This window comes from Aquarana catesbeiana, linkage group LG12 (assembly GCF_042186555.1).
Source record: "Aquarana catesbeiana isolate 2022-GZ linkage group LG12, ASM4218655v1, whole genome shotgun sequence".
NCBI lineage: Eukaryota > Metazoa > Chordata > Amphibia > Anura > Ranidae > Aquarana > Aquarana catesbeiana.
Window position 1 is genome coordinate 239798368 of NC_133335.1, and position 14860 is coordinate 239813227.

Consider the following 14860-nt stretch of genomic DNA (forward strand, 5'->3'; position numbering starts at 1 on the left):
AAGTGCGTGTTATACGCCGATAAATACGGTACATATATTTTTGTCAGATGTGACAAATCAAAATATATTAAGGGAATCCCGATAAATAATAAAGAAAGAAGTTTGTGAGAAGTCTGTGTGAATATGAGCAGCAAAACGACTTCATTCTTCTCACATTATAAAGAAGAAGAGAGTGCGCTGTATTAAACCATTTTTAACATTGCACCGTGACGAAAGTGCTGTATCCATTGCGAACGCTAAGTTTACCAGACCGAGCTGTTCCGTCTCGGAATTTCTATTGAGCATGCGTGGCACTTTGTGCGTCAGAACAGGCCACACACAGTCGGAATTGACGCGATCGGATTTTGTTGTCGGAAAATTTTATAGCCTGCTCTCAAACTTTGTGTGTCAGAAAATCCGATGGAAAATGTCCGATGGAGCCCCACACACGGTCGGAATGTCCGACAACACGCTCCGATCGGACATTTTGTGTGCACGGGGCATTAGTGTTTTCGTCCGAGCACTAATACACTGCCCAACAAGAATTCTCTTGCCTTTGTGGCTTTGTGTGGTGAAGAGATGAACTCGGGCGTGTTATTTGGACATACCGTATTTATCGGCGTATAACACGCACCTTCACTTTAGGAGGGAGGTTTCACGAAAAAACGTATATTTTAAATAATGAACTGTGAAGCAAAATAAGGGTCAGTGCCCATCAATACAGCCTAATCAGTGCCCATCTGCAGACTCACCATTGCATGAATGCAGCCTCTCCATTGCCATGCATGCAGCCTCACCATTGCCATGAATGCAGCCTCACCAATGCCATGAATGCAGGAAGGGGGTAAATCCTTCCGGGGCTGAAGTGGTTAAAGAGCCATTTAAAAAAAAAAAAAATTTTAAATTACACTTTTTTTTATTGCATTGAAGTGTAAATATGAGATGTGAGGTCTTTTTGACCCCCCAGATCTCATATTTAAGAGGACCTGTTATGCTTTTTTTCTATTTCAAGGGATGTTTACATTCCTTGTAATAGGAATAAAAGTGACAATTTATTTATTTTTAAAAAACAGTGTAAAAATAAAAAATAAAATGTAAAATAAATAAGAAAAAAACGTTTTTTTTTAATGCGCCCTGTCCCGCTGAGCTCGCGTGCAGAAGCGAACGCATACGTGAGTAGCGCCCGCATATGAAAACGGTGCAACCTGTAGAATTTTTTAAACGTTGGCTATGGAAATTTTTAAGGGTAAAAGTTTGTCGCCATTCCCCGAGTGAGCGCAATTTTGAAGCGTGACATAGGGGGTATCAATTTACTCGGCGTAACATTATCTTTCACAATATAAAAAAAAAAAAACTGGGCTAACTTTACTGTTGTCTTATTTTTTAATTCAAAAAAGTGTATTTTTTCCAAAAAAAGTGCGCTTGTAAGACCGCTGCGCAAATACGGTGTGACAGAAAGTATTGCAACGACCGCCGTTTTATTCTCTAGGGTGTTAAAAAAATATATATATAATGTTTGGGGGTTCTAAGTAATTTTCTAGCAAAAAAAAATGTTTTTAACTTGTAAACAGCGGATATCAAAAAGAGGCTCGGTCCTTAAGTGATTAAATAAAAAGATGTAATTGTAAAAATAGGCGTGTGACAACTTTATCTTTCTGAGCAGTAGCCCACACGCTTAGTGGGAGTTGGCTTATATTGGAAATGTACACAGCTTTCGTCTTATACTTGCTGGTCAGAAATGAATTTGGCTGCAGCGAGAGACTCCCTGACATGTTCGGTCTGCCAGGATATCTTCAAGTATCCCGTGACATTGCCATGTGGACACAATTTCTGCCAGGACTGTATCATAAAGACATGGGACAATCAGGAGGAAAGAGAATATTCCTGCCCGGAATGCATGCAGAGGTACAGAAACCGCCTGGGGCTAAAAAAAAACATAAGACTAAAAGACTTAGTGGAGATTTACCTAGCTGAAGCAAAGAAATTTGGGATCTTGTGTATTTACTGCGTTGACACCCCTACACCGGCTGTGAAGTCCTGTCTGAAATGTGAATCTTCTTTCTGCGATAAACACCTAAAAGTCCACAGCAAGTCACCGGAGCACGTCCTGACCAAACCCACCTCTGACTGGCAGAACAGAGAATGCCCCGTCCACAACCAGACCCTGGAGTATTACTGTGTGGAGGACTCATCTTGTATCTGTACGTTCTGCACGCAACAAAAAAAGCACCGAGGGCATACCATACACACCTTGTCTGAGGCAAGTACAAAAAAGAAAGCCGAAGGTAGACTCCTTTTAGCGAAGTTGACCAACCAGAGAGAAGAGACGGAGAAAACAATCCGGAGTTTGAAAAAACATAAGGATAAGCTACAAGAGAAAGCCGTCGGTATAGCGGACAGGGTGGTTTCTCAGTTCAGAGCATCCCGGAGGCAGATAGAAGACCTCGAGCGCAGAGTCCCGGCTGAGATCACCACCAAAAAGGAGCAGATTTTAAGTTCAGTCTCTAATCGGGTCCATCAGCTGGAAATAAAGCAAGAAAAGTTATCTAAAAAGATCTGTCACATTAAAGAACTGCGCTCCATAACTGATCCGCTAACAGTGATATGGGAATCGGACCGAGGTGGCTTTTGCGGTGATGATGAGGTTGGAGAAAATGAACATAGAGCAGGAGATGATGAAGAACACATCCATGGTGCTGATGATCTGGATGAGATTCTGATCTCCCTTAATATACGGAAAGAATTATCTGATATTGTAAGCAATGCTATGAAACATCTCTCAGTGGCAGAAGGTTCAGATGTATATCTAGATGACAGCAGTGCCGCTGATAATGTAGAAGTATCTGTTGATCTAAAGGTCGCCTATGGAGTAAAACACAATGAAACTTATGAACAGACATCGGAAACATTCGAATCTAACCAGGTTTTAAGTAGCACTTCTTTTGACAGAGGAAGACATTACTGGGAAGTAGATATCATGGGCAGTAACAACTTTAGAATTGGAATGTGCTATGCCAGCATAGACCGGAAGGGGTGGTCATCTGTAATCGGTAATACTGGTGATTCCTGGTGCTTAGTACATTCAGATGGAAAGTTCTCATTGAGGCATCTTAATAATGACATTGATTTAGATCATGAGTCTTTTATTAACAGATTAGGGATCTACCTAGATTATGAGGCTGGGCGGTTGTCCTTTTATGAGATGTGTGACCCGGTCAGGCATTTGCACACCTTCACTACCGTCTTCACTGAGCCCCTCCATGCTGTGTTTCGAGTTGGCTTAGATGTCTGGGCAAGAATTAGAACTTAAAATAGAATATGAAGAAATAATAATTAAAATGTTAGGCGATTGGATTTTATTATGGTGGGGGTGGGAGGGTTTAATCAAAAGAGTTTTTATTAGTATTACATGCCCCTATGTTGTATGTATTGGGGGGGTTTACCAAAACTGGAGCACTCAGATTCTGGTGCAGCTCTGCATGGTGGCCAATCAGCTTCTAACTTCAGCTTGTTCAATTAAGCTTTGACAATAAAACCTGGAAGTTTATTGGTTTCTATGTAGAGCTGCACCAGATCTGGCATGGTCCAGTTTTAGTAAATCTCCTCCCTTTGAGTCAAATGTAGATCAAGGGTCATACACAGGGGCGTTGCTAGGTCTACAAAAGATCTGGGGCTAGAACCCATAGCAGCGTAGTAAAGAAAGTCACACGCTTGGGCCGGCATACACATGTATATACAGCAATATAGGTGTGTGTGTGTGTATATATCCCCAGAGAGCCCCCCACTTAAATCAGGGTCCCCAGAGAACCCCCCCTTACATCAGGGTCCACAGAGAACACCCCCTTACATAAGGGTCCCCAGAGAACCCCCCCTTACATCAGGGTCCCCAGAGAACCCCCCCTTACATCAGGGTCCCAAGAGAGCCTCCCCCTTGCATCAGGGTCCCCAGAGAGCCCCCCACTTACATCAGGGCTCCCAGAGAGCCCCCCTTACATTAGGGTCCCCAGAGAGCCTCCCCCTTAAATCAGGGTCCCCAGAGAGCCCCCCACTTACATCAGGGCTCCCAGAGAGCCCCCCTTACATTAGGGTCCCCAGAGAGCCTCCCCTTTAAATCAGGGTCCCCAGAGAGCCTCCCCCTTAAATCAGGGTCCCCAGAGAGCCTCCCCCTTAAAATCAGGGTCCCCAGAGAGCCTCCCCCTTGCATCAGGGTCCCCAGAGAGCATCCCCCTTACATCAGGGTCCCCAGAGAGCCCCCCCACATAAATCAGGGTCCCCAGAGAGCCTCGCCTCCCCTTGGGGACCCCTGCAGAGACTCGGGGCTATGGGCTCCAGATTCGGGGCTATAACCCCAAAAGCCACCCCCTAGCGACGCCACTGGTCATAGATAGGACAAGGTTTCTGCAATATGGAATACAGAGAAGGAATGTATTGCATAGACAATTTTCAAAGTTATCAAATTGCTGAAGATGAATGAAATGGGATACCTAATCAAAGACTGTTTGCAGGAACAAATGCAAAATAATATAGCAAAGCCCATATGAGTGTAATCAGTTGAGAAACTATGAAAACCAAAAAGTGTTGTGTGCTGTCCAAAAATAGAGAGATATTAGGAACTTCGTCGTTCCCTTTGATATAACCGATCACCAAGTTTATAGCACTAAAACCTGAGTAGGTCAGACCTGAGCACACAATGGACAGCAAGTAGAGGGTTCTACCTGCAACATACTGTTTTATTAATCTGTTTAATTAATAGCATTTTATTAATCTCTTCTTTCCATTGTTGTAAGGCTGGCACCCCAGCTTGGGTCCACACCTTAGCTATCAGCCTCTTGGCTTCTTTTTGGTATTTTAACCACTTACTTCCCGCCCAGCCTATAGTCAATTGAAGACTGGGCAGGATATTTGTCATTCCGGGTGGACGTCATATGATATCCTCCCGGAACGCGCATTGCGCGAAAGCCATGGGGCCTCGCTGTGGCACGATCTGTCACCGGCTGTGTCCATCAGAAAAAGCCATTGACTGATCAGTGTACCGGCTTGCTGTTGGTACCATGTGATCACTGTAACCAATCAGATCACAATGACAATTGGTAAACAATGGACGTCTTCCTTTCATACCATCCATTGTGTTCAACTGTGTTGCTGGCTGCGATTGGTCACAGTAATCACATGGTACAGACAGGGCCCAATCAGAGCCCATCTGTACCATATGATTAGCTGTGACCAATCACAGCTAATCACAACAATACACACTGAATGAATCAGTTTCATTCTGTAAAATGCTTGGTTATAGCAATATAATTCACTGGTATAAACAATCATAATGTGTAAAAAAATTTTTTAAAAAATACTGATCACTTCCTCAGAGTAGTACAGTGTTACTAATGTAACACTGTATTGCTCTGGTCACTGTGTGTTTAAAAAAATCATTTAAAAAATTTACCAAAAAAGAAAGAAAAATGTTAAAAAATTTAGGAAAAAAATATTATTATTATGTTTTAATTTTTTTACATACTGTCCCTATATAACAAACAAAGTAAAACTTGTTTTGTTTTTTTTCAACATTTTTGTCTTTTTTCATTTATTTAGCAAAAAATAAAAACCCCAGTGGTGATTAAATACCACCAAAAGAAAGCTCTATTTGTGTGAAAAAATTGATAGAAATGTCATATGAGTACAATGTTACATGACCGCGCAAGTGGCATTCAAAGTGTGACAGCGCTGAAAGCTGAAAATTGGCCTGGGCAGGAAGGGGGTGAAAGTGCCCGGTATTGAAGGGGTTAAAGTAGATCTAAAAACCTAACTGGAACATGCTCTGTTAATAAACTCTCTTAGCACAAATTTCTAAAAATTTACAATGAAATCACGGACATTAATATGAAGTCAATTCTCACATTACCTTATGGTTCATTCTCCTGGTTTCTTAAGAAGGAGCTATTGGGCCATTTTCTAGTGGTGGCCACCACAAATATAGCAAGACCCTGGAGATCAGAACATACCCCTACTGTTGTGGAGTGGGTGTGTGAAATTAATGAAATTTAACCTTCTGAGAAAAATTTCCCTCAGAAAGAGAATAGGCTTGAGCTTTATCTTCTTGCATGGTTCCAGTAGGAATACTTTAAGTCTTCTCTAGAGTCCTCCATCTTCCAAGGGCACTTAGGAGCCTGATTGGTGGTATGCCGGCCTGCTGGGAGTAGCCTGGTGAAGTGTCACGCTCTCCTTCTCTGATTTTCCTTCCTTTCTTTCTTTTATTCTCTTTTCTAATTGGTTCTTCTTTTTCTTTGTTTGTTTGCTTCCTTATCGTTTCTTTCTTTCTCCTCTTCTCTGAAATCCTTGTGGAGGAATCAGCTGCATCCATGGCACTAAAACATCTATGTTCATGAAGTACCATGGTTCTTCTTGTTGAATGATATCCATGAATCCTCTGATAACTAAAATATATTCTGGTGTATTTTCTAATGCCACATTTTTTTTGTGACACATATTATAATGTTGTGATAAATGGGACTTTGATCCCAATCCAAGCTGTATGTAATGCTCATATATAACATATTGATGTGAAATTGTATTTTCTGTGAATGTGCTATTTTATGCCTTCCATGCTGCTTTCTGTATTAGAATTTGTCAACTTAATAAATAAAGATTATACCTAAATGAAACAGTGGAGGCTGGTGCTCAAAATTTTTGGGGGGGCGCGAACAAACGGAAAAATTTGGAAAAAAACAATCAATTGCCGCCACTGTGCCATCAAATGCAGCCACTGTGCCCCATAAAATGCAGCCACTGTGCCCATCAATTGCCGCCACTGTGCCATCAAACGCAGCCACTGTGCCATCAAATTCAGCCACTGTGCCATCAAATGCAGCCACTGTGCCCCATAAAATGCAGCCACTGTGCCCATCAATTGCCACCACTGTGCCATCAAACGCAGCCACTGTGCCCATCAATTGCTGCCACTGTGCCCATCAATTGGCGCCACTGTGCCCATCAATTGCCGCCATTGTGCCATCAAACGCAGCCACTGTGCCATCAAATTCAGCCACTGTGCCATCAAATGCAGCCACTGTGCCCCATAAAATGCAGCCACTGTGCCCATCAATTGCCACCACTGTGCCATCAAACGCAGCCACTGTGCCCATCAATTGCTGCCACTGTGCCCATCAATTTCCACCACTGTGCCCATCAATTGGCGCCACTGTGCCCATCATTTGCTCCCACTGTGCCCATCAATTGCCACCACTGTTCTCATCAATTGCCGCCACTGTGCCCATCAATTGCCACCACTGTGCCCATCAATTGCCACCACTGTGCCCATCAATTGCCGCCGCTGTGCCCATCAATTGCCCCCACTGTGCCTCATCAAACGCAGCCACTATGCCAAATGAAATGCTGCCAGTGTGCCCCCCGCCGTCTGCACCTACCTGTTTCGGTGGCGGTGGGACAGCTCCTCGATGTCTTCTCCCGTCCTCTCTTCCCGTCCTCTGCTATGATTGGACGCCTGGCGTCCAATCACAGCGCCTGCCGTTTCAGCCAATCAGGTGACGGGTAACAGATCCGAGCACCTGATTGGCGGACATGCGGTTTAGTGTTAGGAAAGCGAATATTCATTCCACTGAATTGGAAGATAGTAATTGCTTGCTCACAAAAATGTGCAATACCACCACCATGGAGATGTGCTGTATATGTGTGCTTCAGATTGGTACAATTTATTCTTAAAACGGTATGTGAAGGACCACCTGGCACCACGCCTGGGTGCCTCTACCACAGAGCTGCTTCCTCGCTGCTGGAACCCAGGAACAAGGTATTATAGCTAAGAATTGCACCCAAGAACTAGACAACACTAGCTTAGATGCAAACAGGAACTACCTTTATTGTAAATCCACACAGAATTTATGCCACACAAAATCAGATAAGAGCTTGATCACATTATCCTAAACCATGCAAACTGTAATATCATCCGTACATCTAACAGTACATCTGATGAGCAGCTAGCAGCTACAGTACCCTGAATAAACAATGATCTAATTAACAGTAAGCAACAGCCAGGCACCCAGACAAGCTTTGATTTTTCAGAGAGCCCACCCCAGACGGTCCAGAAAGTCCACAGCCCTGGATACACAAAGTGTATTACACATGCTGTCTTTCAGGTGTTTGGCTTTCACTTGTGTAATCTGTCCACTAGAAAAGCACACTTGCCAACTGTCCCGAATTTCCCGTGACATTCCCAGGATTCAGACCCTTTTCCTGAATTTATCGTTTCCAGGGAAATGTCCCGGGAAATTAGTTTTTTCCAGATTTTTCGCCGCCGAGGTCCGCGCCACCGGCCACTAGAGGTCCGCAGCCGCCATTTTCAAGAAGACCAGAAGAAGTAGGCTGGTCAGGTGGCTACAATAGAAATTGAGCTGCGGCGCCGCCCACCCCGCTGCCAGTCTCTGTGACCTGTTATGGAGGGGGATGGGCGGAGCTGTAGCTCAATTTCTATTGTAACCGCGCTGTCGGCTCCGCCTCTATTTTGTTCCCCCTCGGCCTCTCTTCTGTAATGGTGGCGGAGACACCGCTGCTCTGGGATACCTAATAGATGTAAGGAGGGGCTCCGCTGGGGACACTGGGTGAAAGGAGGGGTTCCGCTGGAGACACTGGAAGTAAGGAGGGGCTCTGCTGGGGACACTGGATGTAAGGAGGGGCTCTGCTGGGGACACTGGATGTAAGGAGGAGCTCTGCTGGGAGGCACTGGATGTAAGGAGGGGCTCCGCTGGGGACACTGGATGTAAGGAGAGGCTCCACTGGGGACACTGGATGTAAGGAGGGGCTCCACTGGGGATGCCTGATATAAGGAGGGGCTCCGCTGGGGACACCAGATGTAAGGAGGGGCTCTGCTGGGGACGCCTGATGTAAGGAGGGGCTCTGCTGAGGACACTGGATTTAAGGAGGGGCTCTGCTGGGGACACTGGATGTAAGGAGGAGCTCTGCTGGGGACACTGGATGTAAGGAGGGGCTCTGCTGGGGACACTGGATGTAAGGAGGGGCTCCACTGGGGACACTGGATGTAAGGAGGGGCTCCACTGGGGACACTGGATGTAAGGAGGGGCTCCGCTGGGGACACTGGATGTAAGGAGGGGCTCCACTGGGGACACTGGATGTAAGGAGGGGCTCCGCTGGGGACACCAGATGTAAGGAGGGACTCTGCTGGGGACGCCTGATGTAAGGAGGGGCTCTGCTGAGGACACTGGATGTAAGGAGGGGCTCTGCTGGGGACACCTGTTGTAAGGATGGGCCCCGCTGGGGACACCAGTAGTAAGGAGGGGCTCTGCTGGGGACGCCTGATGTAAGGAGGGGCTCCGCTGGGGATGCCTGATGTAAGGAGGAGCTCCGCTGGGGACACTGGATGTAAGGAGGGGCTCTGCTGGAGACACCTGATGTAAGGAAGGGCTCCGCTGGGGACACCAGGTGTAAGGAGGGGCTCTGCTGGGGATGCCTGATGTAAGGAGGAGCTCCTCTGGGGATGCCTGATGTAAGGAGGGGCTCCACTGGGAACACTGGATGTAAGGAGGGGCTCCGCTGGGGACACTGAATGTAAGGAGGGGCTCTGCTGGGGACGCCTGATGTAAGGAGGGGCTCCACTGGGCCCACTGGATGTAAAGAGGGGCTCCGCTGGGGACGCCTGATATAAGGAGGGGCTCCACTGGGGACACCAGATGTAAGGAGGGGCTTTGCTGGGGACACCTAAAGTAAGAAGGGGCTCCGCTGGGGACACTGGATGTAAGGAGGGGCTCCGCTTGGGACACTGGATGTAAGGAGGGGCTCCACTGGGGACACTGGATGTAAGGAGGGGCTCCACTGGGGATGCCTGATATAAGGAGGGGTTCCGCTGGGGACACCAGATGTAAGGAGGGGCTCTGCTGGGGACGCCTGATGTAAGGAGGGGCTCTGCTCAGGACACTGGATGTAAGGAGGGGCTCTGCTGGGGACACCTGATGTAAGGAGGGGCCCCACTGGGGACACCAGTAGTAAGGAGGGGCTCTGCTGGGGATGCCTGATGTAAGGAGGAGCTCTGCTGGGGACACCTGATGTAAGGAGGGGCCCCACTGGGGACACCAGTAGTAAGGAGGGGCTCCGCTGGGGACACTGGATGTAAGGAGGGGCTCTTCTGGAGACACCTGATGTAAGGAAGGGCTCCGCTGGGGACACCAGGTGTAAGGAGGGGCTCTGCTGGGGATGCCTGATGTAAGGAGGAGCTCCTCTGGGGATGCCTGATGTAAGGAGGGGCTCCACTGGGAACACTGGATGTAAGGAGGGGCTCCGCTGGGGACACTGGATGTAAGGAGGGGCTCTGCTGGGGACGCCTGATGTAAGGAGGGGCTCCACTGGGCACACTGGATGTAAAGAGGGGCTCCGCTGGGGACGCCTGATATAAGGAGGGTCTCTACTGGGGACACCAGATGTAAGGAGGGGCTTTGCTGGGGACACTTAAAGTAAGGAGGGGCTCCGCTGGGGACACTGGATGTAAGGAGGGGCTCCGCTTGGGACACTGGATGTAAGGAGGGGCTCCACTGGGGACACTGGATGTAAGGAGGGGCTCCGCTGGGGACACTGGATGTAAGGAGGAAATCCGCTGGGGACACTGGATGTAAGGAGGGGCTCTGCTGGGGACACCTGATGTAAGGAGGGGCTCCGCTGGGGACACCAGTAGTAAGGAGGGGCTCTGCTGGAGACGCCTGATGTAAGGAGGGGCTCCGCTGGGGATGCCTGATGTAAGGAGGAGCTCCGCTGAGGACACTGGATGTAAGGAGGGGCTCCGCTGGGCACACTGGATGTAAAGAGAGGCTCTGCTAGGGACGCCTGATGTAAGGAGGGGCTCCGCTGGGGACACTAGATGTAAGGAGGGGCTCCGCTGGGGACACTAGATGTAAGGTGGGGCTCTGCTGGGGACACCTGATGTAAGGAGGGGCTCTGCTGGGGACACCTGATGTAAGGAGAGGCTCTGCTGGGGACATTAGCTTGTAAGGAGGGGCTCTGCTGGGGGCACCTGATGCAAGGACGGACTCTGCTGGGGGCACCTGATGGCATCTGGTGGCAGGCGACCTGGCAGGTGACACGCTCAGGGGTCCCACTGATTATGGTGAGTTGAATGATTTCATTCTATATTACAATGTAATAATAGAAATAATGCGCTTCAATCATCCTGACACCACAACAACCATGGTGCTGGGATGATTGAAGCGCTAACACCAGATATTTGGAGTATCTTTATCTGCTGATTTGCTAAACTCTGGAATACACATTTCTATTGGGGTGTAGGATCTGGGCCTGCTGTCCCTCCATCCCTCTTTCCTTCCTTCTCTCTCCTTCCCTCCTTCTTTCCTTCTTTCTCTCTCCCTTCCTCCCTCCCTCCCTCCCTCTCTTCCCCTTTTTTTCTCCATCGCTCATTAATCTCAGACTCTAACCACACTCCCATTTGAACTGCGCCCATATAAGCCATGCCCACTATTTCACGTAAACCACGCCCATTCTTTTTTGCTATGTCACATCTACAAACGCATGCCCCACCTCCTAATTGCAATAAAACTCCACCTACAGCTAAAAAAGTGTCCCTATAAATTTTTTTACAATGTTAGCAACTATGGAAAAGTCATCATAAGGCTTCATGTATACTTGAGTTTAGGAGCTTTTGGTGTTTTTTGCCAAAGCTCCTAAACTCAACTCCTAGGCTTTTAGCATTGTTTAGGAGCTGCTACCATTGGGGGAGGTTCAACCTCCCTCAACTGAATGTGAAAGAATTGCATTCACAATAGCAACGTTTTGACTGCTGGCTATGGAAACCGCAAAACGTGGCCAAACCGTGGCAAAATCATGGTGCATTTTTGCAGCATTTTCCCGCGGCACATCAGAGCCAAGTATACATGAAACCTAAGACAAAACTCATATAATGTGGAATTTATTTATCTTCATAGATCTCCTGAGGATTATGGTTGATAAATATTTCTGTCCCAAGTAGAGGAGCTTCTCCAACCCAGTCTGCAGAAGGGCCACCATATTTCCTCTGACCATTACCCTGTACAAGATTAATATTACACCTTTCCATCCACTCCAGAAGGGAATGTTTATTGTACTTATTCAGAGAATTAATCCAAGCCTCGCTCTCAGCGTTCATCACATGGTTATCATTAGAGAATGATCTGCTCTCTCCATGGTATCAGACGCTGTACTGAGCTTTTTTTCATGCTCTGACCAGGAGAAGCCGACAAAATCCCCGGTCTCCTCCATGGGCCATAATCAGTGGGTAGAAGGCTAGCCCCCAGTCCCCACAGTCCCTAGTCCCCCAGTGGTTACCGTGACTTGGTAAAAAATCCCATAACTAAAAAGATAATATAATACAGCTTACCAATCCTTAGATGTGGTGGCTGCATTCGTTTTCCTTTTTTTTTTTCCCCCCTTTATTTTCACTTGGTTATTTGGCCAGTAACACTTCCTGTCTTAATCTGGCCATACATTATACAATTTTCTTATTCAACTTCCTTTAGATTTTACCTTCAACTATGTAGTGCAAGGGCCTGCATGATTCTATTGTAACCGCGCTGTTGGCTCCGCCTCTATTTTGTTCCCCCTCGGCCTCTCTTCTGTAATGGTGGTGGAGACACCGCTGCTCTGGGATACCTAATAGATGTAAGGAGGGGCTCCGCTGGGGACACTGGGTGAAAGGAGGGGTTCCACTGGGGACACTGGAAGTAAGGAGGGGCTCTGCTGGGGACACTGGATGTAAGGAGGGGCTCTGCTGGGGACACTGGATGTAAGGAGGAGCTCTGCTGGGGACAATTTTCTTATTCAACTTCCTTTAGATTTTACCTTCAACTATGTAGTGCAAGGGCCTGCATGATTGCATACAAATTGGAAGTGTTTAGGTGTGACCTCATATTATATGGTTTTGGTAAATCTCAAAGAAGATGTATGACCAGCCTTAGGGTGGCTCCATTCTGGATGGAGGAGCATCAGAGACAGCCATTGAATTAAAATCAATATAGAACATAGAATGTATAACTTCTTATAGCAAAACCCACAATAAACATCTAAGGTGCACGTTCCTAATCTACATGTAGATGTTCATAAACTATCTTCTGGAATACACCTGGACTTAGAAGGAGATGAAGCCTCTGAATAAATAACATAAATATTACCACCATAACTAATTGTAGTCACACACAAACATGACATACCTGGTGTAAAAATTAAAAAAAAAAGACATTTTAAACATCCTCATGTTTGAAGTAGATCATCAGCACAAAGCATGTGGGGAGGTGCGGCGTGGTAAACGCTCCGAGTCCAGGTGCAGAGAACAGAACTTGTATTATTGTCAAAGTTCAATAATTCACAACAAGCCCGAGAGGAAGGAGCCCGACCGGTAACACTCACAGAATGTAACAGCGATATGTAGCAGTGCAGGTCTCAGATGTGCCGACAGCGTCTGTCTTGAGGGGGCGGAATGTGACCTGGCCGGTCCGTACCCAAATGAGGAGGTCTCCAGGAAGGTTGGTATGTCCCAATCCTTTCCCTACTCGTCTAGAACCTCTCCCTACCGCTAATCACTGTCCCTACACTACCCACATGCAAAATACGTGCCGAGCCTGGGAGCCAGGGCCTCTGCCTGACCCAAGATGGCTGCCGGAGTCACATGGGGTGACAGCATCCAATCGAATTGCTTAATTTATACCCAGTGAGGCACTAAGTCAGAAACGTGTAAAAAATAAATGACTAATGCCAGTAAATTAATTAATAAATATATATACAGTGGGGACGGAAAGTATTCAGACCCCGTTAAATGTTTCACTCTTTGTTATATTGCAACCATTTGCTAAAATCTTTTAAGTTCATTTTTTTCCTCATTAATGTACACACAGCACCCCATATTGTACACACAGCACCCCATATTGACAGTTTTTCTTTTTTAATAAATCTGCAAAAATGTCAACAATTCTGTGTTTTTCTGTCAATATGGGGTGCTGTGTGTACAATATGGGGTGCTGTGTGTACAATATGGGGGGCTGTGTGTACAATATGGGGTGCTGTGTGTACAATATGGGGGGCTGTGTGTACAATATGGGGTGCTGTGTGTACAATATGGGGGGCTGTGTGTACAATATGGGGGGCTGTGTGTACAATATGAGGTGCTGTGTGTACAATATGGGGTGCTGTGTGTACAATATGAGGTGCTGTGTGTACAATATGGGGTGCTGTGTGTACATTAATGAGGAAAAAAAATGAACTTAAATGATTTTAGCAAATGGCTGCAATATAACAAAGAGTGAAAAATGTAAGGGGGTCTGAATACTTTCCGTCCCCACTGTATGTTCAAAATCTCAGTCCTGTGAAGACTGAGGGAGTTGCATCACAACTCCCAGATGCAACTCCTTCAATCTTTCCAGCAACTAAAGTTTGAACACATATCCATACGGCTGTCATCTGTGATCGGCAATACCGTTGATTCCTGGTGCTTAGTACATTCAGTTGGAAAGTTCTCATTTAGGCATTTTAATCATTGAATTGCTTTACACCATGAATCCTCGATTAGGAGACTAAGGATCTACCTAGATTATGAGGCTGGGCGGTTGTTCTTTTATGCGCTGTGGGACCTGATCCGTCATAGCCCGGAAGGGGCCTTCATTTGTAATCGGCAATACCGGTGATTCCTGGTGCTTAGTACATTCAGATGGACGTTCTCTTTCAGGCATTTTAATAATGACATTGATTTATATAATTCAATTTAATCTAATGCAGCCTTTCTCAACCTTTTCAACACAGAGGAACCCATCGAAATAACTTTTCAATCTCAGAGAACCCCCGCTAAAACTTACTATATCTACCACTCATGATACATTAGTGTGATGGT

General features: G+C 46.5%; 1 protein-coding gene across 1 annotated transcript in view; it reads left to right on the forward strand.

The window, feature by feature from the left end:
- Positions 1-1654: 1654 nt before the first annotated feature.
- The window catches only part of LOC141113412 (uncharacterized), a 32405-nt gene continuing 19199 nt past the window's right edge, over positions 1655-14860 (forward strand). Inside the window, exon 1 of the mRNA XM_073606469.1 lies at positions 1655-3283. Within this exon, the coding sequence (XP_073462570.1) occupies positions 1718-3283 (1566 nt within the window). The 5' untranslated portion in view covers positions 1655-1717. The remainder of the gene's footprint in view (positions 3284-14860) is intronic.